Source organism: Pelophylax lessonae (genome assembly GCF_965119305.1).
Source record: "Pelophylax lessonae genome assembly, chromosome: 3".
In the NCBI taxonomy this organism is placed as follows: domain Eukaryota; kingdom Metazoa; phylum Chordata; class Amphibia; order Anura; family Ranidae; genus Pelophylax; species Pelophylax lessonae.
In genome coordinates this window covers 187115799-187140840 of record NC_138770.1, presented here as the reverse complement: position 1 = coordinate 187140840, position 25042 = coordinate 187115799, and the positions used below count along the sequence as shown (strand labels likewise).

Here is a 25042-nt window from a genome sequence, read left to right as displayed (position 1 = left end):
ATTTGTGGGAAAAAAAGGACTTCAATTTATTTGGGTACAGCGTCACACGACCGTGCAATTATCCGTTAAAATAACGCAGTGCAGAATCGCAAAAAATGGCCTGGTCATTAAGGGGGCAAATCCTTCCGGGGCTGAAGTGGTTAACATTGCACAGTTGCAAAGCTTTGCAGACGTCCGTTTAAAAAAATAAATAAAAATTCACATTTTTTTTTAAAACAAGCATAGGTGAATTTATTATTATCATGTTTTTTTGCAAAAGGTGAAATTTGCTTTTACATGTGGAATTTGGTAGCAGACTAGAAGTGAGTGCTGTCCATAGACAGAAGCACAATGCCATGGGAATAGATGAAGCAACAGGCAGGCAGGCACATGTGCCAGGGTCATCCCTCTGCTCTCTATCCTCACTCACTCACTATTGTAGTGTGAGGAATGTTTAGCAGCTGCCAGCCCTGAGCTCTGACTGCTGGCTGGATGAGCTCTGCGCTCGGCTGCTCATGCCTGCCTCATTTTCAAGTTTTCAGGGTATGGTAACAAAGAGTGTCTCCAGTAGTAAGCTGTGCCTAGTCAGCCCAGTCGTGTCCTGTCCCCAGGTAAGTGTCTGCACCAGGGTCACCCCCTGCATTTCTCTCCCTCCCCCCCGGTTCTGTGCATTCTCAGGCTCTGATCCAGACACAATGCACTCATTTCCTGCAGCATGCTCTACAGTAGGGGGGAGGGTCATTGAATACTGCTTTATTTATCATAGATTTCAGCAGAAGAGCAGATTTGGGGCTGCCATGAGGAGATGTAAACACTGCTGGGATTAGGAATGCATTTCTAGCTGACCCATTGGACTTATCATGGGGCTGTGAATGGAGAAGTTCTGCAAACAGTCCCATGGGTATGGAGCAGCCTTGGATTGCATTGATGGGAGGGGGGTCAGCATGCATGCATTGCAGTTTGGGAAAAGTTGTGGAAGCCTGAGGATGATGAGGATTGTGTATGGAGTGGATGTTTGCAGGCTGCTCTCTTATTGTTCAGCATGGCCTGGGTCCATGTGTCCCATTGACTCCTTCATAATGAATGGCAGCCTGTTGGTAAGTGATCAGAGTGGAGGATTCATAGTCATGGAAAAATCTCACCTTCCCCACCCTTGGTTACTTTTATTTTTCCCTAAAGAGATCTATTCTCCTGGTGTGATCTGTGTGTGTGGGAGATAGGAGCCAGCATGGGGTCTATACTCTGATCATCTTCCTCAACTTCCTGACAATCCTTTGCATTGATTTGTTGGTAACATTCTAGTGTTTTGTGTTTTTTGTTACTGAAACTTGCATTATAAGGAGGATATTTAAAGTTTAACCCCATCCATGCTGGGGGATGAGCACAGACAGCTGCCTGGCAGGGAAGAGGTTAAGTGGGGGCTAGGATCCCCATTTGTTCCATGTAGCCGGCTTCCTGGGTCAGACTGTCTCTGGGGACCACATGCGGCTCAGTGGGACAGTCACTGTGAAAAGAGCCAAGTGTCAGCTGTATGCTAATGAAGGGGACAGCATTGTCTGCGCCTGGAGAGGAGGGGACATTCCACTGCTCTTCAGACCTACTTCTAGTACTGCTGCCTGCAGAGTGGGGGAGGTACTGCCTGCTACCGGACCATTATTAATGGGGGGTGGAAGATGGAACTCAGGAGGACACTCAATGCTGCCCATCTCTACTACAATCTATACACACACATATATATATCTTATCTTTTATTTCCTCTCTCGAATGGAAAAAAAAATATATATATATATAATATATATATATATATATATATATATATATATATATATATATATATATATATATATATGGACAGTAGGACCATGCATTAGGCCCAAGTATGCATGTATGTACATCACACACGTGATATATCTAGATGTATAGGTTGGTGCACTGTATACAACACACACACACACATATATATATATATATATATATATATACTCTGATGCTTTGGGCTTGCATCTTCATGTATATACATCACGCACACATGTCATATCTACATCATTCTATATACATATAAGTTGGTGCACTGTATACATTAGCGATATCAATATAAATATATATTATACACTTGAGTGTATTCATTACACACATGTCATATGTATATCACTATATAAACTGGCTGTAACAATAACATCTATCTGTCTGTCTGTCCTCTGATGCAGTGGTCCACAACTCCGGTCCTCAGGGCCCACTAACACGCCAGATTTTAAGTTTTACCTTGGGGAGATGCAGACTAGAATACTGCAATCACTGAGCAGCAAATGAGATCACCTGTGATGTAATTTAGTTATCTTGCAAACCTGGCCTGTTAGTGGCCCCGAGGACCGGAGTCAAAGACCACTGCTCTGATGCATTAGACACAACTATCTACACTCAGATGCATCAGGCCTGTGTGTGTGTGTGTGTATATATATATATATATATCGTCAAAAGCATTGGGACACCTGCCTTTACACGCACATGAACTTTAATGGCATTCCAGTCTTAGTCCGTAGCGTTTAATATTGAGTTGGCTCGTCCTTTGCAGCTATAACAGCTTCAACTCTCTTGGGAAGGCTGTCCACAAGGTTTAGGAATGTGTCTATGGGAATGTTTGACCATTCTTCTAGAAGCACATTTGCGAGGTCAGGCACTGATGTTGGATGAGAAGGCCTGGCTCACAGTCTGCGCACTAAATTATTCCAAAGGTGTTCTATTGGGTTGAGGTGCAGTCAAGTTCCTCCACCCCAAACTCACTCATCCATATCTTTATTATCAAAAGTATAACAAAATATTAATTGCATTCCAATGACTTTGAGAATGTTAAACATGCATAGATTGCATATGGAAACCTAGGCTTAATGAGCATTCCAACAAATACAGGTTGATGTTGAATCAATTTAAACATATATAGGAACAGTAATGCCTATTGACCCCCAATTGGATACTGTCAATAGGTAAGATCCAATGGTAGGTGCAAGAAAAGAGGGGGGGGGGGGGGGTAGGGATACAGGGGGGAAGCTAATTTTCTCAGTACAAATGTATTAATGCATTTGCAATGGATTGCAAACCTTGATCAATGGCTCTATCTAATCCAAATCTGCATTGAAAATGAGTGTAAACAATGCATATCAATGTATGACAGTGACCTTGCCTACTCCTACCTGCATCTAGATGTAAATAGGCCCTAAGCCATTAGCAAGTTAAACATTTTTATTTATTTATTTGCATTTTGGATTAAGTAGGGGAGGTTAGGTTTATTTTTGCTATCCGCTGGGGTTATTTTCCTCTCATTTCCTGTCTTGCCTTGTAGATAAAACAGGAAATGAGAGGAAATCTCTCCAAAGGTAGGGAGCTGGCCTCTTGGACAGGTGTCACCATAACAAGTGGCCCTATTGGAAGGTTTCCCCTCTGATTCTGTTCTGGTGATAATTTAAACTTTTGGGTTTCATCAGGATAACTGGAGAATAAAAGCCTGACAGGGGTTCTAACCATGTCCTAATCTCCCCACAACTAAAAGCATTCTGCCTTTAGATGCACCTTAATAAAAATGAATTTCTGATTGGTTAATACAGGTATCTGTACCGCAAAGCCATATACCATTTGTGGGAGAATTATGGTAGTATTTTCTGATAGTTTGATCTTTAACCCCTTAACTCCAACAATACCCACACATCTCACAGTACAGCGTTGGTCTTAGCACTGAGCTGGAAGCGCTCACTTGGCGCCCCAGTACACTGGCCAGGCTGTCACCAAACGCTCCTGGTCGTGTTTCTAAGTGATCACATGACCCAGAAGCACATGTAATATCGCTGGCGTTAAACTTTTAAAGGGCTGGCTTGAAGGGGTTAATGAGGAGCTTTTGAAATGTATTTGCTTTACAGTAAAAAAAAAATATTTGCAGTAAAACGTATCCGTCTGGAGGATCGGATCAGATGAAAATGGACAGGCGGTCCGTTTTCATCGGATCTCCCATAGAGGGGAGCGGGTTTCTGACAGCTCTGACTCTGCAAACTAAGGCTCCTTTCTCATGGGCTTTCTACCCGGCGGACTCCGTTTTGCTCAGTGGGGATCGATCCACCGATTTTCCCCCCCCCCTGAGCAGGCGGTTGACAGCTCTGTCTCTGTTTACTCTTCAGAGATGGAACTGTCAGATCCCCGCTCTCCTCTATGGGGGATCAGATGAAAACAGACCGCCTGTCAGTTTTCATCAGATCCTATGCAATCCGATCCTCCAGACGGATGGAAAATAGGGTTTCCATCCGTCTGGATTTCACGGACAGGATCGGATCAGCGGACATGTCACCTCTGACATCTGCTGCTCCATAGGGATGAATGGAGCATCTGCTCAGGTCTGTCTGAAAAAACTGACAGGCAGATCTGAATGAAAAGCCTGTGTAAAAGGGGCATAAGTGGAGACAGAGCTGTCATCCGCCTGCTCAGCAAGGATCGGCGGATCGATCCCCGATGAGCAAAACAGAGTCCGCCGAGCAGAAAGCCCATGTGTAAGGACCCTAAAGCTCAGGTGTGGGAAACCTGTCAGCAGAGGAAATATGGGGCTACAGGCACTCAGCCCCTTCTGAAAACGCTAGCTGAATAGTTGTCATGCAGATCCTTTGGTTTCATTTGACCCAGAATAAGTATACTGCCAGAGAAGTCATAGTTACTCAGTCACATCTTTGCATTTGGCCAGGGACTTAAAGCTGAAATTTAATGTCTACAGTTTACCTTCCCTGGTTCCCACCATTCACATGTAAATTATATTTTAATATAAAACTGTTACGTTTAAAATAAATACCTTATTTTAGATCTAATGATATCACTGGGTCTCTATGCTTCTCTATGCAATACAGTCAGATCATGGCCACTGGGAGGGGCAAGCACACTGCTGTACATAGCTTTCCTGAAATCACAGATGTCTATTGAAATCGCCCCTGAAGTCACCTAAAATAGTGCAGAAACTACTTTTGGGAAAGTCAGCGTCGCATGGATTCGGATGGTGCTGTTGCAGGCAATGAGCTCCGATTTGACATGTCGAATTGGCCCGATGTGAACGGGGGCTCAGCAAGTTCAGGACAGGAGAGAAGCCTGAAGGCATGGCTGGAGGTCACCATTACACATTGGATGCAAGGCCACCATGCACATCTTGGCCATTTGTCTTCTGCCCAAAGGGGCTTGGCAGGGTCATGGAGGAACTCAAAGTGCTGAACATTCCGTGATCTGACTGTAATCGGCCGCATTGGGTGAGCATAATGTGTACAGGAACCTTTTGTAGGTTTGTTTGCTGTTGGGGTCAGCATAAACAATGAAAGGATAGTCCAGCACCATAGGGTAAGGTGTAAAAGCCTGCAGGCACCTTGTACACATAACCATCTCAAAAGTTCTTTTATTCTGCTTTGTGAATGAAGGTAAGATTGATTTCCATAGCATGGCGCTCTGGTATCTGGACTACAAAGTCCTATAGAGAACAAGGAGATGTCTGAGACCTCCTCTGATTACAAGTGTATGACTGGGCAGTCTGAGGACATCATAGTGGTGCCATCAGCTCTTATTTCCCTACATCAGCCTTTCACCCTCTGGTCTGCCTTCCTGGAACCCTCGCTTGCATGCATGCTCTACATCAGACACATGGTAACTGCTGTCCTCCGCAGCCTTACGACTTGTCGTAAAGCTCCACCTAGAGGATGACTTTGTAGACTGACAACCATGGCAGGCGTGCAGGACTGAACCTTCCTAATCACAGGTAGAATTTCTTTCCAAAAATGTCCACTCTTGGAATTCTCCTTCAAATTTCTAGGACAATCTTTTTTGGCAGCAGGAGTAAAGGCAAAGAATTGAAAATTGTTCTAGTTTATTATCTGAACGAACAAAAACCTGTTAATGTGGTCCTCAGCGAGGAAAAATTGTACTTATTGTAATGCACATGTGGTAGGAAAAATTTTATCTGGAATTAGAACATTTGTGGTCAGGAAGATTTGTTTTTTCAGGGATTTATGAAAGAACAATACAAAGATTTCTGTATAGTGTGCGCAAAATTGCATTTGTAAGTAGATTCTAGTGTGTGTGTGTGTGTGTGTGTGTGTGTGTGTGTGTGTGTGTGTGTATATATATATATATATATATATATATAAATTATGACCGTATCTCACAAAAGTGAGTACATCCCTCACATTTTTGTAAATATTTTATTATATCTTTTCATGTGACAAGAAATGACACTTTGCTACAATGTAAAGTAGTGTGTGTACAGCTTGTACAACAGTGTAAATTTGCTGTCCCCTCAAAATAACTCAACACACAGCCATTAGGCTCCATTCATACTACCGCGACTTGTCAGCCTGACAAGTCGCGGTCCATACAGTGCTACAGGACCCGTTCTAATAGGAGCAACACAAGTCGCTCCGACTTAGAAAAAGGGTCCTCTACTACTTCGGGGCGACCTCGGAGCGACTTGCATAGACATTCATTATATGAAGTCCGTGCAAGTCGCGCCGAGGTCGAGGTGCACGGGACTTTTACAGGTCGCCCCCGAAGTCCTGCCGCGTTAGTGTGAACCGGCACTTAAATCACTGGCAACAAAAGAGAGTACACCCCTATTCGAAAATGTCCAATTTGGGCCAAATTAACCATTTTCCCTATCCGTTGTCATGTGACTCTTTAGTGTTACAAGGTCTTGGGTGTGAATGGGGAGCAGGTGTGTTTAAATTTGGTGTTATCACTGTCTCATACTGGTCACTGGAAGTTCAACATGGCACCTCATGGCAAAGAACTCTCTGAGGATCTGAAAAAAAGAATTGTTGTTCTACATAAAGATGGACTAGGCTATAAGAAGATTGCCAAGACCCTGAAACTGAGCTGCAGCATGGTGGCCAAGACCATACAGCAGTATAATAGGACATGTTGCACTCAGAACAGGCCTCTCCATGGTCGACCAAAGAAGTTGAGTGCACATTCTCAGCATCCTGTCCAGAGGTTGTCTTTGGGAAATGGACGTATGAGTGCTGCCAGTATTGCTGCAGAGGTTGAAGGGGTGGGGGGTCCGCCTGTCATGCTCAGACCATATGCCGCACACTGCATCAAATTGGTCTGCATGGCTGTAGTCCCAGAAGGAAGCCTCTTATAAAGATGATGCACAAGAAAGCCTGCAAACAGTTTCCGGAGGACAAGCAGACTAAGGACATAGATTACTGGAACCATGTCCTGTGGTCTGATAAAACCAAGATAAACATATTTGGTTCAGATGGTGTCAAGCATGTGTGGCGGCAACCAGGTGAGTAGTACAAAGACAAGTATGTCTTGCCTACAGTCAAGCATGGTGGTGGGAGTGTCATGGTCTGGGGCTGCATGAGTGCTGCTGGCACTGGTGAGCTACAGTTCATTGAGGGATCCATGAATGCCAACATGTACTGTGACATACTGAAGCAGAGCATGATCCCTTCCCTTTGGAGACTGGGCCGCAGGCGGTATTCCAGCATGATAGCGACCCCCAAACACCTCCAAGACAACCACTGCCTTGCTAAAGAAGTTAAGGGTAAAGGTGATGGACTGACCAAGCATGTCTCCAGATCTAAACCCTATTGAGCATCTGTGGGACATCCTCAAAGGTGGAGGAGCGCAAGGTCTCTAACATCTACTAGCTCCGTGATGTTGTCATGGAGGAGTGGAAGAGGACTCCAGTGGCAACCTGTGATGCTCTGGTGAACTCCATGCCCAAGAGGGTTTAGGCAGTGCTGGAAAATAATGGTGGCCACACAAAATATTGACACTTCGGGCCTAACTTGGACATTTTAACTTAGGGGTGTACTCACTTTTGTTGCCAGTGGTTTAGACATTTAATGGCTGTGTATTGAGTTATTTTGAGGAGACAGCAACATTTAAACTGGTAAACAAGCTGTACACTAACTACTTTACATTGTAGCAAAGTGTCATTTCTTCAGTGTTGTCAAATAAAAAGATATAATAAAATATTTGCAAAAATGTGTGTGTGTGTGTGTGTGTGTGTATGTATGTGTATGTATAATAGGAAGGAAAATGATAAATGGTTTTCAAATTTTTTTACAAATAAATCTGTGAAAAGTGTTTGCTGCATTTGTTTTCAGCCCCCCTGAGTCAATACTTTGTAGAACCAACTTTCACTGCAATTACAGCTGCAAGTCTTTTTGGGGATGTCTCTACCAGCTTTGCACATCTAGAGAGTGACATTTTTGCATATTCTTCTTTGCAAAATAGCTCAAGCTCTGTCAGATTGGATGGAGAGCGTCTGTGAACAGCAATTTTCAAATCTTGCCACAGATTCTCAATTGAATTTAGGTCTGGACTTTGGGCCATTCTAATACATGAATATGCTTTGATCTAAACCAGTGGTCTCCAAACTGTGGCCTTTTGCTTGCCTTTATTTGGCCCTTGGTGCACTACTCCTCCTCCCACTGTAACGACACTATTCTGCCAACTGACACAAACAATGGGTCACTATTTCTCCCATAATACCAAATGTGGTGATGTTACTTCCACTGATGCCAGGAAAATGTCCATTCCTGCTGGCCACATTCCAACCCCCCTATAGTCTGAAAGTGCAAAAAACTGGCCCTGTGTATAGAAAGTTTGGAGACCCCTGATTAAACCATTCCATTATAGCTCTGGCTGTATTTTGGGTCGTGGTTCTGCTGGAAGGTGAGCCTCCGCCCCAGTCTCAAGTCTTTTGCAGACTCTATGACAGAAAATTTACACTGTTATACAAGCTGTACACTCACTACTTTACATTGTAGCAAAGTGTCATTTCTTCAGTGTTGTCACATGAAAAGATAGAATAAAATATTTACAGAAATGTGAGGGGTGTACTCACTTTTGTGAGATACTGTATGTGTGTGTATATTTTATATATTGTGACAGGAAGTCAGGTAAATCTGTGAGTGGTGTCACAGACAGGAGATACACTTCTGCTTGATTTAGACAATTCACCAATTACTATAGGGTGTCGGCTGCAAAGGCAGCAGGAAGGTGTAAAGAAGTTGAAAACCATTGAGCTATTCAGAATGAGGAAATTAAGGCCTCTATAATTTGTCCAGAGGAAGTCCTATTGATTGCTGCCTCCTGACGCTGTGTGAGTAGAGGAGGACAGTCAGATGTGTGCCTCCCGACGCTGTGTGAGCATGGGAGAAGGGAACCCCTCCTGAAGCGATGTGCGCTGAGGAGGGTAAACAGTGTGAAGACTACTCAAGGTGAGGTCTGGGACTGTTTCTATGTGAAAAGAAATAAATGAACTATTTCTATGTGAAGAGAAAAGGAACATGTTCAATGTGAAGAGAAAATGGACATTTGCTGGGTGAAGAAAAAAAAACATGGACTATTGATAGTCTGCTGTATGATCAGCCAAGTCTGCCCAACAGTAGGTTGGGGACAGACTTCCTTAGGTAGGTTCCTGTGTGTGAGAAGGTAGCCGCCCACAGTGGCAAGGATTTATTTTGTGTTTTATTTTATTTTGGATGTTTTTGACGCTTGCACTTGTGTGAAGAAAATTGCATGAATAAACCAAACTGTTGTTTGCAACCACTTCTCGGCTATCTCCCTGTGTAACGAACCCCCCAAAGGGGTCATCCACACCCGCCACCGAGCTAATCCCCTCACATATGGTGGAGGTATGCATTGGGCAGAAGCAGAGATCCCTGCAAAGAAGTGCATATGTTCTATGAACTTTGTCTGGTGCATGAGATTGCACAATCTATGTGTGCAGGAGAGAAGATCCTGAAAGAGAGAAAAACTACTTGTGTTAAAGAGTGGTCTCAAAATTTTTGATGAACTTTTGTCTGGTGCATGAGACTGCACAAACTGTGTGTGCAGGAAAGGAGATCCTGCAAGAGAGAGAAAAGCTACTTGCTTTAAAGAGACAGTGGTCTCAAATTTTTTGCTGGATTTGAAAAATTTATTGTGGAGTAATTGAAGATGGGGCGGTCAAAACTCCTGAAAGATGCAAAGATAGCTGAAATGAGAGACCGAATTCTATGGATGGAGGGGATGCTACCGCCTGAACGAGCCCCATCCATGCCTGAACAGAGTCTGCTAAAGAGAAAGGTTGTTGTCCCTAGCAACACTGGGGAAAATGCGGATTTTCAGCGGAGCTTTGCAGCTCAACAACAGGCTCACCAAGAGAGCATGGCAGGCTGGAAACAGAGACGCCAGCAGCAAATGGAGGCCCTCAGTTTGGAGGAAACCGAGTATGTGTGTAGGGCTGAGCTGGATGCCTTGCAACGGAAAATGGAAGAAAAGGAACACGCCCTGGAGTTGCTTAGGATGGAGCATAGAAACTTGCAGGCTCAGGTGTTACAGTGGGAAGAATCCACTGCTCTTCTTTTTTCCGAGTTACAAAAACGTAGAGAGACTATAATGGAGAAAGATACCATCCTCATGGAAAAAAAACTGAAATTCAGACTTTGCAGGAGCAAAGTATGGGGGATATGTTGGAGTTGCGTAATCAGCTGACAAAAAGTCTTCAGTCTTTGGAAGCTACAGAAATAGACCTGCAGGATGTGCAGGAACAGAATGTCGCTCTGAAAACGACATTGTCTCTCAGCTACAAGGAGAAAAGTGAGAGAGAGGCTAAATTACTGAGTACTGTGTATGAGCTCACCACTTTGAGCAATGTGGTAGATGAGTTACGTGCGGACTGTGAAAGTTGGAAAGATGAAGCCCAACATGTCCAGCAGCAGCTAAAGAAGAAAGAAGTCTGTGTGGCAGAATTACAGTCTCATTCCCAGAAACTAGCCAATGAGGTGAAGGCTCTTATGCAGGGAAAAGGAGATTCTGAACACAAGAGAAGAGTAGAGGCACAGCTGCAGGAATCGCAAGTCAAGGTGTCAGAAGGTGACTGAGTGTGTGCTAAACTGTCAGAGAAGGCAAACCGACTGCAGGTTGAGTTGGACAATGTCACAAATCAGCTTTCTCAAGCAGACAGCAAATCTAGAGAAATTGCCAAAGATTTCTCTATCTTGGAATCGCAGCTGCAAGACACGCAGGAACTCTTACAGGAAGAGTGATGTCAAAGGCTGAGTTTTAGCACAAAACTCAAACAAATGGAAGATGAGAAAAATGGTGTCCTGGAACAATTAAAAGAGGAGGAGGAAGCAAAGAAAAACCTATCAGAGCAAGTCGCAACACTGCAAGCTCAGATAGCGGATATGAAAAAACGCATGGAAGAAATCGTTGGTTCATTAGAGAGTGTTGAAGATGTGAAAAAGAAGTTTGATCAGATGCTTGGTGAGGAGAAGACTGTGTCTACAAAATATGCAGAAGAACGCGACCGTGCAGAAACGGAGGCGCGTGATAAAGAGAGCAAAGCCCTGATCTTGGCTCGCTCCTTGGAGGAAGCTCTAGAGTGTAAGGTTGAACTAGAAAGAGTTAACAAACGGATGTGTACAGAAATGGAAGATTTGGTCAGCTCCAAGGATGATGTTGGGAAAAGCGTTCAGGAGCTAGAAAAGTCTAAGCGAGCCTTAGAACAGCAAGTAGAAGAAATGAAGATTCAGTTGGAAGAACTTGAAGAGGATCTGTCCCAAAGAGGGGATAGTGTGCCTGATGCAGTTTTTTAAAAGGATCAGTGTTTTGGGGTCTGTCCTGAGTGAGCATCAGAAAGTTGATGACATGTTGTTTGAAGCACCCCTCTGGATTAAACAGTTCCTTCAAAAACTTCAAGCACTGGAAAATGTATCATTAGAACTTCAGCAAACAAAGGAGCTGTGTAAGAAATGTGATGATTTCTCATTTCAGGCTGAAAACCTAGTGGAGAAAACTAAGGCAAGTGATATAAAACTTGGAGAAAAAAGCAAACCCCACCTAGTGGAGAAAACTAAGGCTGTTGGTGAAAACGTGAAGAAAATGAATAAGTGCCTTTCCGGGAATATTTCCAAAATAGAACTGGTGAAAGACAGGTGGCAGAAGTTTGATCGTAATCTTGAGATGCATTCCATGTGGAGTTCAGATAGAGAAAAGGAACTAGGTGACCTTGAGTGGTCAAATAGTTCAGCAGAGATGCAAATCAACCAAAGCAAGGAAATACTAAAGGAGCTACAAGGGAAAAGGTAGTGCAATAGCAGAAAGTGCATTGAAGAAACCTGTAATAGACTGTGTTGGTGCCTTTGACCCATGTGTTGGTGGAAGGAAAGTTGATGATGTCTCTGGAAAAAGGAACGGGGGTCACTTTGAAGAAATGTGTGACCGCCTGTTGTCGCAAATGGAAGGCCTTCTGCACAGCATCTTAGAGCAAGCTAAGCTCAAGAAAGAAGATCATAGTGAAGCAGAGGTTCTCAAAGTTTTGTGGAAATCATTTATTGATTGCAGAGAGAGGCGGCTCAAGAATGTTGAAGACATTAAGACTAGCACAATTGAGTTGCCTATGGATCACGGTCCTCCATGGCGGATAGGACAGACGGTTATGCAGGACAAACTTGAGAAGGAGCGAAATGGCAAAAATGCAGTTGAAGAAGATGTATATGAGATAAGAGACAAACTGTGTGGCATTTATGAGAAATCTGTTAATGAAGATGACAGAAACAGTTTCATCCTGAAGCTTGAAGATACTAAGAGGCTTATCAGTGAGAGTCAAGAGCAGTGCCTGACACGTGTCCCTAGGGTTGAAACAAGAGGGGGGGGGGTATGTGACAGGAAGTCAGGTAAATCTGTGAGTGGTGTCACAGACAGCAGATACACTTCTGCTTGGTTTAGACAATTCACCAATTACTATAGGGTGTCGGCTGCAAAGGCAGCAGGAAGGTGTAAAGAAGTTGAAAACCATTGAGCTATTCAGAATGAGGAAATTAAGGCCTCTATAATTTGTCCAGAGGAAGTCCTATTGATTGCTGCCTCCTGACGCTGTGTGAGTATGGGAGAAGGGAACCCCTCCTGAAGCGATGTGCGCTGAGGAGGGTAAAAAGTGTGAAGACTACTCAAGGTGAGGTCTGGGACTGTTTCTATGTGAAAATAAATAAATGAACTATTTCTATGTGAAGAGAAAAGGGACATGTTCAATGGACATTTGCTGGGTGAAGAGAAAAAAACATGGACTATTGATAGTCTGCTGTATGATCAGCCAAGTCTGCCCAACAGTAGGTTGGGGACAGACTTCCTTAGGTAGGTTCCTGTGTGTGAGAAGGTAGCCGCCCACAGTGGCAAGGATTTATTTTGTGTTTTATTTTATTTTGGATGTTTTTGACGCTTGCACTTGTGTGAAGAACATTGCATGAATAAACCAAACTGTTGTTTGCAACCACTTCTCGGCTATCTCCCTGTGTAAAGAGACCCCCAAAGGGGTCATCCACACCCGCCACCGAGCTAATCCCCTCACTATATATATATATATATATATATATATATATATATATATATATATATATATATATATATATATATATATATATATATATGTGTATGTATGTATGTATGTGTGTGTGTGTGTATATATACATACACACACACACACACACACACACACCTCATAAAATTAGCATATCATCAAAGTACAGTTATTTCAGTAATTCAATTAAAGTGAAACTCATATATTTTATATAGATGCGTTACACACAGAGTGATTTATTTCAAGCATTCATTTCTTTTAATTACAATGAGTATCTCAGAAAATTAGAATATTGCATAAGACCAATAAAAAAAAAAATGAAATACAGAAATGTTGGCTTTCTGAAAAGTATGTCCGTGTACAGTATAGTATGGGGGTCCTTTTGCATCCATTACTGCATCAATGCGGCTGTAACGCTCCTGCGTTTCATGTATGGTGTGGATTTTCAGCTGCAGAAATATTCCACTTCAGTAGTCATGTAAGAGAGATGCTGAGATACCATTCCCAACCTCAATGACTCATCATGTGTGGAAGGTCTTAATTCAGCTAGTAAATACACACTCAACAAGCTGGTTCCTAGAGTGACTTTATGTATGTAGTAACACAGTGATGAAGATTTAAGAGACAGGTTGAGTGGAGGTGGTAGGTGACAGACACTTGAAGGTAAGACAGTAGCAGATGGATGCAGGTAGGTTTAGCAATCATGTATGGTAGCAGATGACAGAGTAGCAGGTGGACATACAAGAGAGATCAACCCAGTGCAGGAATAAGTAGCAGTAGTCTTAAGAGCTAGCAATCTAGATATGCAGATGTGATAAATAGTCTTTACTATGCAGAGCTAGATAGTGTAAGCTTAGTATAAGTTTATAGAGGGTTCCCCTGCGGGGTACTTAGCACTAATAGCAATACAGCCGAAGGTTGGTTCAGGAGGAGCGGATGATCCGGAAGCGGGATGCAGGGATCAGCGCAGCGAGGTTCTGTCAGCGAGGTATGCTTGCAAGCACGAAAGCTTCAAGCTAAGTTAGCATCCAGGTAAGGGTGTTTGAACGAACACATGTGAGTGAGAACCGGCGATTTAAATAGCCATCTAGTCCGGCGCTGAGTGATGACAGCTTCAGTCTTAAAGGTGTATGCGCACCTTTCCAAAAGAGAATGGTGGGGCGCATACACTTGTGAAAAGAGTAATTTAGGGTACCAAAGGTACCGGAACATTACAGCGGCGTGCCATGGAGACGATTTAGTATGTGGCAATGCTGAGGTGTTATGGAAGCCCAGATTTCTTTGATAGCGGCATTCAGCTCATCTGTATTGTTGGGTCTGGTGCCTCTCATCTTCCTCTTGACAATATCCGTCAGATTCTCTGTGAGGTTTAAGGTCACGTGTGTTTGCTGGCCTATCAAGCACAGGGATACTATGACCATTAAACCAAGTATTGGTAATTTTGGCATTGTGGGCAGGTGCCAAGTCCTGCTGGAAAATTAAATCCGCATCTCCATAAAGCTGGTCAGCGGAGGGAAGCATGAAGAGCACCGTGGACCAACACCAGCAGATGACATGACTCCCCAAATTATCAAGGACTGTGGAAAATGTTGCATTTAATTTGGAAATCAAGGTCCCAGAGTCTGGAGGAAGGGTGGAGAGGCACAGAATCCAAGTTGCATGAGGTCCAGCGTGAAGCTTCCACAGTGATGATTTGGAGAGCTGGAAGCTTCACATTCTTTTGTTGATTTTAAAAGAAATAAGAGAACCTGCTTAATACATCTGGGAACCCATTGAAGTAGCATGTCTTGACAAAATTTTTAAGAGCCTTAGAACAAAACTAGTTGACTTTGACTTGAGTTGATAATTTAATTTTCTTATTGATTTTCATAATTTTGTAACAACATTTGAACAAAAAATATATAACTGTATCAGGCCAGCTTTAGCCTGAGTTTTGGGTTTCTCTCATATGATGTGGGAACCAGTGGAATTCTAGTGCGGGTTCCTGCATTGCAGTTCACACTGCCCTCTGCGAATCGCGGCGGGTGTTATTAAAAAAGTTAATGACACCTCCAGATCAGTTCGCAGATCAAAGTGCGAACTGATTCGGACAGGAATCGGATTGCATTAGTGTGAACACCCATTCGATCCGATTCCAGTGCGGGGAAAACAAAGGTTCCTGCATCTTTTTTGTGTGAATCCAATTCGAGTTCAGCCATACAACTGTATTGCTGAATTTGCATTTGCACAGACATTGCATGTGATCTGCACACCAATGCGGTGTGAATCACATGCGATGTCTGACATCGCATATGTGTGCACCCAGGCTTAATTAGCACTAAAACTATGAATGGTAAGTCAGAATTAGTCTTCTGATAACTGAGAGGGATACAATGCACAACAGCTTTTTCAAACCTGGCATCTAAGGAAGGAGGAGAAACTACAATTCACGTCATCTGTCTAGATCTGGGGGTCATTTCTGTAGAGTTCAGTCTTGTAGTGCCTCTTGGGACTTGCTTGTAGTTCCACAATAGCCATAGGTTGCCTTCCCCTGCATGAAGGTATTTGAAGGGTGGTGAGAAGTATCCGAGTGATGACTGCATCCACACATGTTTTCTCTCTTGTTCTGGAAGTGCAGGAGGGGGTGATGAATATTTGGGTGAAGTAACCAAAAAAAGGGGAAACCCAAACGCACAATGTGTTGCTAAAATTCCTAAAGGGGAATTCCAGATTCACCATGTTTAGAAACCAAAGCAGAATGTGCCATGTTGATATTTTTATATGTGTGCTACTAAATAACAGAGTAATTCTAGCTATTCGTTTTTGTTTTATGCAGAGTGAGGCTGTGTTAAAATAGCTGTCAGGTTTGTGTCGCTGCCTATGCCTCTGTTGATTTCTGCAGCGTAGGCCATGGCTTCTCCTTCAGGGCAGCGTAGGCCATGGCTTCCCCTTCAGGGCAGCGTAGGCCGTGGCTTCCCCTTCAGGGCAGCGTAGGCCGTGGCTTCCCCTTCAGGGCAGCGTAGGCCGTGGCTCCCCCTTCAGGGCAGCGTAGGCCGTGGCTTCTCCTTCAGGGCAGCGTAGGCCGTGGCTTCTCCTTCAGGGCAGCGTAGGCCGTGGCTTCTCCTTCAGGGCAGCGTAGGCCGTGGCTTCTCCTTCAGGGCAGCGTAGGCCGTGGCTTCTCCTTCAGGGCAGCGTAGGCCGTGGCTTCTCCTTCAGGGCAGCGTAGGCCGTGGCTTCTCCTTCAGGGCAGCGTAGGCCGTGGCTTCTCCTTCAGGGCAGCGTAGGCCGTGGCTTCTCCTTCAGGGCAGCGTAGGCCGTGGCTTCTCCTTCAGGGCAGCGTAGGCCGTGGCTTCTCCTTCAGGGCAGCGTAGGCCGTGGCTTCTCCTTCAGGGCAGCGTAGGCCGTGGCTTCTCCTTCTGGGCAATGCAGATCATGATTTCTCTTTCAGAGAAAGGTAGAGAATGATTTCTCTTTGAAACCTTAATAATGACACTGTTTGAGTCTGGTCAACTTTTCTCTGCATGTTAATGCCTTGTGTGGCAATGTTGGTATAAGTCCTGAACCTATATGTCAGTCTCCGGCAGCGCCTTGATTGATTATTGGTCTGTGACGGATCAGGCCTTTCAGCTACGCTTCTTCTCTCACGTGTTTGGTTCACACGATTCACCCATCAGCAGGATAATCATGCTGTAAGCAGTGTGTAAGGGGGAGCACTCATTTAGGCTGAGTGATTAAACCTGACAGCCTGAAGCCCACAGGAACTGCCACATTTTTGTTTTAAAGGCCAATAGGCATAAATTACAAGCTTGTTTATGTAAATGCTGTTTTATCAAAATTCATGGAATAATATATATCGGTTTAAGGAAGTTATCTGTACAGAAGATATTTAAACATACATTAAGGGCCATTTCCTCTAAGGATCCTTAATGAAGTCCAAATAGAAGCTGCACTCCTCACAGTATGTGACCTTTGAATAATCAGTGGGTGCTTGAAGTGATTGCTAAGGATAGTGCTGTGCCAAAAGCAGATATGAAGTTCCTGAGCAACCAGCATTCCAAATAAATGTTTCACAATTTTATGGTCAAGTAAGCCATAAGAAGCTGACATTTCGGGGCCTAGCTGGGTCCCTTCCTCAATCTGACATGACAGCAAGCATGAACATAACGCTGTATATAACCAATATGGGTTACACCAGGTTGTATATGTGTGTGTCATGTTCATACTTAGTGTCACAATCTTGCCATGAAGAAAGGGCCTTGTGAGGACCAGAAAGTTTGCCTTTTTTTATGATTTATGTAACACTGTTTTCATATTATAGTCAGTTGGTATGGAAAAGAATCACCCCTTTTTAAAATCAAATTTTTTTGCTTAAGTTCAGTAAAATTTGATGGTAACTGTTTGTGGACTGCAGTCTTTAAGTTATTCCACAGATTTTCAATGGGATTAAGGTCTGGGCTCCGATTATGCAATGCAAGGACATTAACCTTTTTCTCCTTCAACCACTGGGCGGTCATTTTTGCTGTGTGCTTTGGGTCATTGTCATGTTGTAAGGTAAATCTTCCCATTGACAACTTTCTGGCAAGGAGCAGCAGATTTTCCCCAGGATTTTGACAGTAATTTGCCCCATCCATTTTTCTTCTATCTTGACAAGTGCTCCAGTCCCTGTTACGGAGAAACACCCCCTTAACAGGATATTACCACCTCCATGCTTACTGTAGGAATGGTGTTATTTGGAATGTGAGCTGTAATAGATTTCCGCCAGACATAATGTTTGGTGTTGAGGCCAAATAATTAAATTTTAGCCTCATCTGACTTTTTTCCATGTTGCCTCGGAATCTTCAAGGTGCATTTTGGTAAAGCTCAGTTGTGACTGCATGTGGCCTTTCTTGAGGAATGCCTTTTTTCTTGCAACCCTCCCATACAAGCCACATTTGTGGAGAATTTGTGATATTGTTGTTACATGCACACAATGACCACTCTTCCAGCTGCTTCCGAGTTGCTGTAGGCCTCTTGGTAGCCTCTCTGACCAGTTTCCTCCTGGCTCTTTATTCCAGTTTGGAGCGCGGCCCTGATCCAGTAAGGGTCTGTGTTGTACCAAAAACTGTGCTTCTAGGCATTGATAAAGCCTTTGAAAATTTTTGTAACCATCTCCAGACTTGTGCCTGTCCGCAACTTTATCCCGGAGATCTTTTGACAGTGCTTTGCCACCCATAGTTGATTGTTTGCTTCAGTTGCACTACCAGGGTCTGAAATGCTCCAGGAAAGCTCTTTTTTATGCTGAGCTAATCAAAATGACCACAGCTGATCACAGTTGAAAGTGATTCTGTTTTAGGGCTCTTTCACACGGGCGGTCCGATCAGATCCGCCTGTCAGTTTTTTAGGCGGATCTGATCGGATCCTCCATGCAGCTCTATGGGGCAGCGGGTGTCAGCGGAGTTCACCTCCGCTGACACCCGCTGCCATCCGCATCCGATCCTGTGCTGAAATCTGGACGGATGGAAACCCTATTTTTCCATCCGTTCAGTAATCGGAGCGGAGCGGATCTGATGAGAGCGGACAAGCGGTCCGCTCTCCTCAGATCCCCCATAGAGGGCAGCGGGTGCTGAGACACCTCCCTCTCCGCTCTGCAAGCGGAGACGGAGCTGTCATCCGCCAGGCTCAGCGGGGATCGCGGATCGATCCCCGCTGAGCAACACGGATCCGCCTGCGGAGGCGGACCGTGTGAAAGAAGCCTTAATGTTTTTCTGACATGTTGATGTTCTATCTTTCACTTGAATGTTATAAGTTGCACTTGGTAAATACAGCTGGATAAAATAAAAACTGTCTGTCTTCATTTCAAGCTGCAAGTAAATGTGATTATTTTAAAGGGGGTGATTCTTTCCATACCCGCTGTATGTGGAACAAATTTATTTGGAGTGGTGTTTGAAAGGTAATACCCCTTGGTAGGTACGTTTCTGCTGGTCAGCCTCCCTTTAACCTGTAAAGAATTTACAAGCACTCGGAAATAAGACATCAAGATGGGTGAGGTCTTTCAGTCTGTATTTGATAGCATTCTTGTCAGGACAGCTTATATACAGTTCATAAAGATGATGTAACATTCGTTTCCCAGAACAACTAAAAAAATACATATAAAATTTAGGCACAATGGACCTAACATATACATAGTAGGAAACAAATGTATACATAACAGGAAAGCAAACTCAGTAAAGAAACATCTCAGAATAGCAAAATACTGTGTGACCAAAAAATATTCTCACAACTCAGAAACAATGGGAGTTTACATCCCCAACAGCAAAAATGTCTAAGTTACAAAGAGAGAGATTTTCAGTAAAAGTTAAAGCATAACTCCAATCATTCAATTAAGCATGGCTATATAACATTTAAATAAAACATAATTCCAACACTGGTGACTTTGTATCTTCAAACTCTAAAGGTTCATTGCCGACAACGTGCTAGCAACAGGATTTGCTAGGGAAAGTAAATACTCACCTGGTTCCTCTTATTGCTACCTTGCTGGCCGGATAACTAGTGGGCCATGATCTTAATGTTGCAAGTTGTAGAATGAAAACATTGATAAATTGCTTTGAAAAGTAGCATAGATACAGAACTACGTTCCCCCATCAGTTCCTCCTGTTGTCATTACGTTGCTCACCATCCGCTGTAAAGCAATGGGGCCTAAAATTCCTGGCATTGCTGAGAGTTGTAGTTCCTATAAGATAAGGCTCAGGCAGAGCTTTTCCGACTTTCATGTAGATGTTGTTTCTGTATAAATCTGGAAACTGCACCAAAGCAATACTAGGGTTATTGCTCAAGGCAACCAGTATCAGTGACCTGGGAAACCAAAACAGAATCTCATTGGCATGAAAACATTCCGTGTTTAATAATCTGCCCATTGATATTGTAAAGCCAAAAAAGGTTTTATTTTTTTTTTAGCCTTCATGCATTCTCTCCACTAAAGTGGTTCCAAGGCCTAAACATTTTTTACCTTAAAGTGTTACTAAACCCACAACAGTAAAATCAGTCTGTATATGCAGTAAAGCGTACTTGTATACTCACTGAGTATCCTAAGGGGTTAATCCTCTGCATTGTGTAAAAAAAAGCTTTTTTGATTGTCTTCTGATCCTCTCCTTCTTTTACTGTCCCCAATCCATCTACTGATAGTACAGAGCCTCTTGGAGGCTGTCTGCACATGCTCAGTTTAATGTGTATTGTATTTTTTTGTGGGGAGGGTGCATGTGATCAGCACATCACGGGGCCAATCAGCACCGTACAGACAGAGGTTCAGGGGTCATGCAGCCTCTTTGGGCAGAGGAGAGCGAAAACTCCTCCTACAAGCTTTAACCAGTGCTTGGCTGGACACTGATAGAAGTCACAAGACTGCTATATACTGCTGATGAGAAAAGGTATTTAGCAGTTTATTTAGTAAAATAATTGTTTCCATGTTCTGTGTACTGTGGGAGACCTGATATAGTGAATGCAGGCTCCTGGGTTTAGTAACACTTTTATTGCAGGGATCCTCAAACTACAGCCCTCCAGCTGTTGCGGAACTACACATCTCATGAGGCATTGGAAAACTCTGACATTCACAGATATGACTGGGCATGATGGGAATTGTAGTTCCTGAACAACTGGAGGGCCATAGTTTGAGGACTACTGCTTTAATGCATTCCTTGCATTAAGGTAAAAAGTTTTAGGCATCGAAATGGGCCCCCCTTATACTTGCATGAGCCCCCATTCAATCCAGTGCTGTGCACATCTACAGCTCTCCTCTCCCCTCACTACCGTGTCTCACTGGCTTTGCTAGGGTTCCAGGAGCCATTGGCTCCAAGTGCTGTCAATCAAAGCCAGTGATGCGGGTGGGGGGGCGAGTCCCACTGTCTTTTCAATGGCAGTGGGGTTCGAGAATGAGTATGCATGAGTGCCCCCAGGGGGCAGTGGACAGAGAGGAGGCGCAAGGAACAAAAGTGGAGGAACCCAAAAGAGGAGGTTCACGGCTACTCTATGCAATTCCATTGGTATGAATGTGACCTTAAATATGAAAAAATAAATAATAAAGGATTCAACATTGTGACATTACAGGAACACGTGCGACAACATTTTTGGTGTAAGGAACCTTCACACAAGCATCAACATTTCCATCACAAAACTGATTAAGAAAAAAAAAAAAAACTGCATGAATACAGAATTCTGTTTATATTATTTTACTTTTTTTTTTTTTATTACATCCAAAAGAAGATGTGTTGAGTTTAGTTTACATGAGCATGCATCTGTTTTACATGAGCGTGCCCATTCATGTCCGCAGGAAAAGGTTTGCGTCCTTTTCCATTTTTCAGACCTAAATGGATGTCATTCATTTATATGTCTGTTCCATTTACATCAGTTTTTAGATGAGAAATATTTTTTATTTTCTCCAGCTATGTTGTTCCTTTGTGACATAACTTATGTCGCCCATGTGAAAGGATCCTGAGTATTTAGAGTTTTTGGACATTTTAACCGCTCAAAACAATGGTTTTGTGCCAGTGCCACATGACTGTAACAGGGCTCGTTTCTATTGTGGCACAAAGTGAATGCATTTCTAATGCTGGCCATACACTAGCCGAAAGATCGTTCGAAAAGCTATCATTTGGTCCGATCGTTCGTTTTTTAATCCAGTTAATGGGCACAGATAGAAAATCGTTTTTAATTTTTCAGGGCCGAAAAAATCAAAGGAACAGTTTTGAAAATCCGCCCACAGAACGATAAACGAACGATAAATTGAAAGGTTAATGTGTTTCTCGGCCGACCTGTTTGCACTAGGTATATGTGACAAACTGAACAAAAAACTGATTCATTTATGTCCATTGAACGATTTATCATTCCAAATTCGGTCATTACATGATGGCACGATCATCTGCTCTCACGGCCGATTTTTCGTTTTCCAAAAATGAGTTTGCCCGATATTTTGGCTAGTGTATGGCCAACTTAAGTATCTGTGTGATTGGACGCTGTATATGTTCTCAAGCTTTGGCGTTAAGGGAGGGGTTCGCAAGAAATGCAACCCGGATGTCTCCTTTTGCCACCTGAGTTTAGTGATCCTATCCTAAACATGGGCACTTCTAACTGAACGTGTGATGGAAAGACATGAAAAGGTAGTGGTAATTGCAGTCAGGGTAAGTGGTAGAGATCTATAAATACCCGATGATAAAGCTCTATTCAGATCTTTGTCTTTCCTGAGAAAGTCAGGTCTGGCCCTGAGTCTTCAGGTCATTGAGGGCACCCATCACATTAAATGACCAATAGTGAACCTTAGAAGGCAAGGACTTCACATGAAAATTGACATTATCTCTACATCTGCTGATCATTTCACTTCCTTTTTGCAGGGAAGGTAGCTGCTGATCATGCAACCTTTCACCATATAGTCAGTTTGTGATGCCAACACCATTTATAAAAGCTTAACCCTGACAGATCAAAAAAAAAAAAAAAAACAGTTACCGCAACCCTCTATCCATTTATCAAATGAATGCATTTTTAATGCAAGCAGTGTAAGTGCATGAATTGGAATTGGTATAAGCTTCTTGCAATCCCTGTACAGCAAAGCTCACACTGGAAGAGGGAGGAGCAGCACAAAGAGCCAGTGAGTTGTGGTACAGTGCAAGGATCCTTCTGACACGAGGAAACAGTGGAGATTAGCTCACCAGTCTGCTGCTTCTCCTAACCTGCTAGGGCTCATTTTATACATGCGACAAGGGTCGCTGCATCTGTGAAAAGCGATCCAAGCTCAGGCCGCTTTTTAGAGGTGTTTGACAGCCACTGAACTGTGGCTAAGAAATATCAAGTTTCCTACTCTCACTGGATGCGACTGGACTGGATAGACAGAAATACAAATCCTTTGGCAGGTAAAACAAATCAGCTATCTGTATTTAATCAGTGTATTTTACCCGTTAAAGTTCATCTTAACCACATGCCGACCGGCAGCAGTACATATACTGCGGCAAGTCAGCTCTGTCCCGCGAAACGGTGTAACTGTGTGTTGTTTATCGGGGCAAGCGCAGGCACCGATTGGCTACAGGGGAGCCAATCAGCAGGTCTGGCGCCCGCAATCGCTCCCTGTGGAGACAGAACGGCAGTCTGCCAATGTAAACACGGCAGACCACTGTTCTGTCAGTAATGAATACAGGGATCCTGTGTTCCTCCTATTTAGAAACACGGGTTTCTGTGTTCATTAAGCAAGCCTATCCCCCACATAGTTAGAAAGCACCCACTAGGGACACATTTAACCCTTTGATCGCCCCTGGTGTTAATCCGTTTCCTGCCAGTGTCATTATTACAGTAACTGCATATTTTTAGCACTGATTACTGTAGTAATGTCACTGGTCCCCCCAAAAGTGTCAAAAATGTAAGTTGGGTGTCCGATCTGTCCGCCGCGATGTCGCAGTCCCGCTAAAAATCGCTGATCGCCGCCATTACTAGTAAAAAAATAAATAAATAAAAATGACATAAACCTTTCACCTAGTTTGTAGATGGGATACATTTTGTGCAATTGCAAACCAATCAATATACACCTATTGGGATTTTTTTTTTTTTACAAAAAATATGTAGCAGAATACATATTGGCCTAAAATGATGAAAACAAATTTGATTTTTAGTTTTTTTTTTTTTTTTTTTATTGTGAATGTTTTAAAAAAAAAAAAAAAAAAAAAAAAAATATATATATATATATATATATATATATATATATATATATATATATATATATATATATATATATATATATATATATATATATATATATATATATATATATATATAAAATTATTTATTTTTTTTTTTTTTAAAGAATTGTCGCTATTTCTTTGTTTTATAGCACAAAAAATAAATATCGCAGAGGTAATCGAATACCACCAAAAGAAAGCTCTATTTGTGGAAAGGACATCAATTTTATTTGGGTACAGCGTCGCACGACCGCGTAATTGTCAGTTAAAATAACACTGTGCCGTATCGCAAAAAATGGCCTGGTCATTAGGAAGGACAACCTTCCGGTCCAGAAGTAGTTAAGGCTCAGTTCACATTGGTGCCATGCGGGAACCCTGCAAATCCACTGCGGGTTACTACATCGCACCTGATTGGCAGGCAGTTCAGACTGTCAGATGCAAACTGCTGGGGGTGTCAATACAAAGTTAATAATATCCCCAGATCAGTTTGCATATCGCAGTGTGAACTGTTAATTCGGACAGGAATCAGATTGCATAGGTGTAAACACCCATGCGATACAATTCTGGTGCGGACCTAAATAAGGATCCTACACGAGTTTGTTCGGAATGCGATGCAAATTCAGCCATACAATCTGTATGGCTGAATTTTCATCGCACAGACATCACAAGTGATTTTCCCAGCAGTGCGGTGCGACTCACATGCAATGTCTGACATCGCTACAGTGTGAACCGACCCCTAAACTATACATTTGTATGCAGATGAAGCTCGTGTAGGTGCACAGCTCTGTTTTGATACTGGCCTCCTGTAATCCTTTGTATTTCAACACTGTATTTAGATACCTGCCTGGATGAAAAGCTAAAGCAAAGCAGCAGCTTGGATGGCTGTGCCAAGGGAAGGGGTTAAAGTTCCTCTGGCAGTGGACTGAGCCGTGCCCACCAGAAAAATAACATCTTGGCTACAGTTTTACTAAAATATGCAGAACTGGAATTCAAGGGGCATTCAGCGTTAATTGGAAGATGGATTCCT

At 43.0% G+C, this 25042-nt stretch overlaps 1 protein-coding gene across 2 annotated transcripts in view; it reads left to right on the top strand.

Moving 5' to 3' along the window:
• Positions 1-426: 426 nt before the first annotated feature.
• TFDP2 (transcription factor Dp-2) overlaps positions 427-25042 on the top strand; it is a 170752-nt gene continuing 146136 nt past the window's right edge. Inside the window, exon 1 of one of the 2 annotated variants that reach the window (XM_082251674.1) lies at positions 427-590. In XM_082251674.1, the coding sequence (XP_082107800.1) occupies positions 495-590 (96 nt within the window). In that variant the 5' untranslated portion in view covers positions 427-494. The remainder of the gene's footprint in view (positions 591-25042) is intronic. The other variant, XM_082251672.1, reaches the window with a different exon arrangement.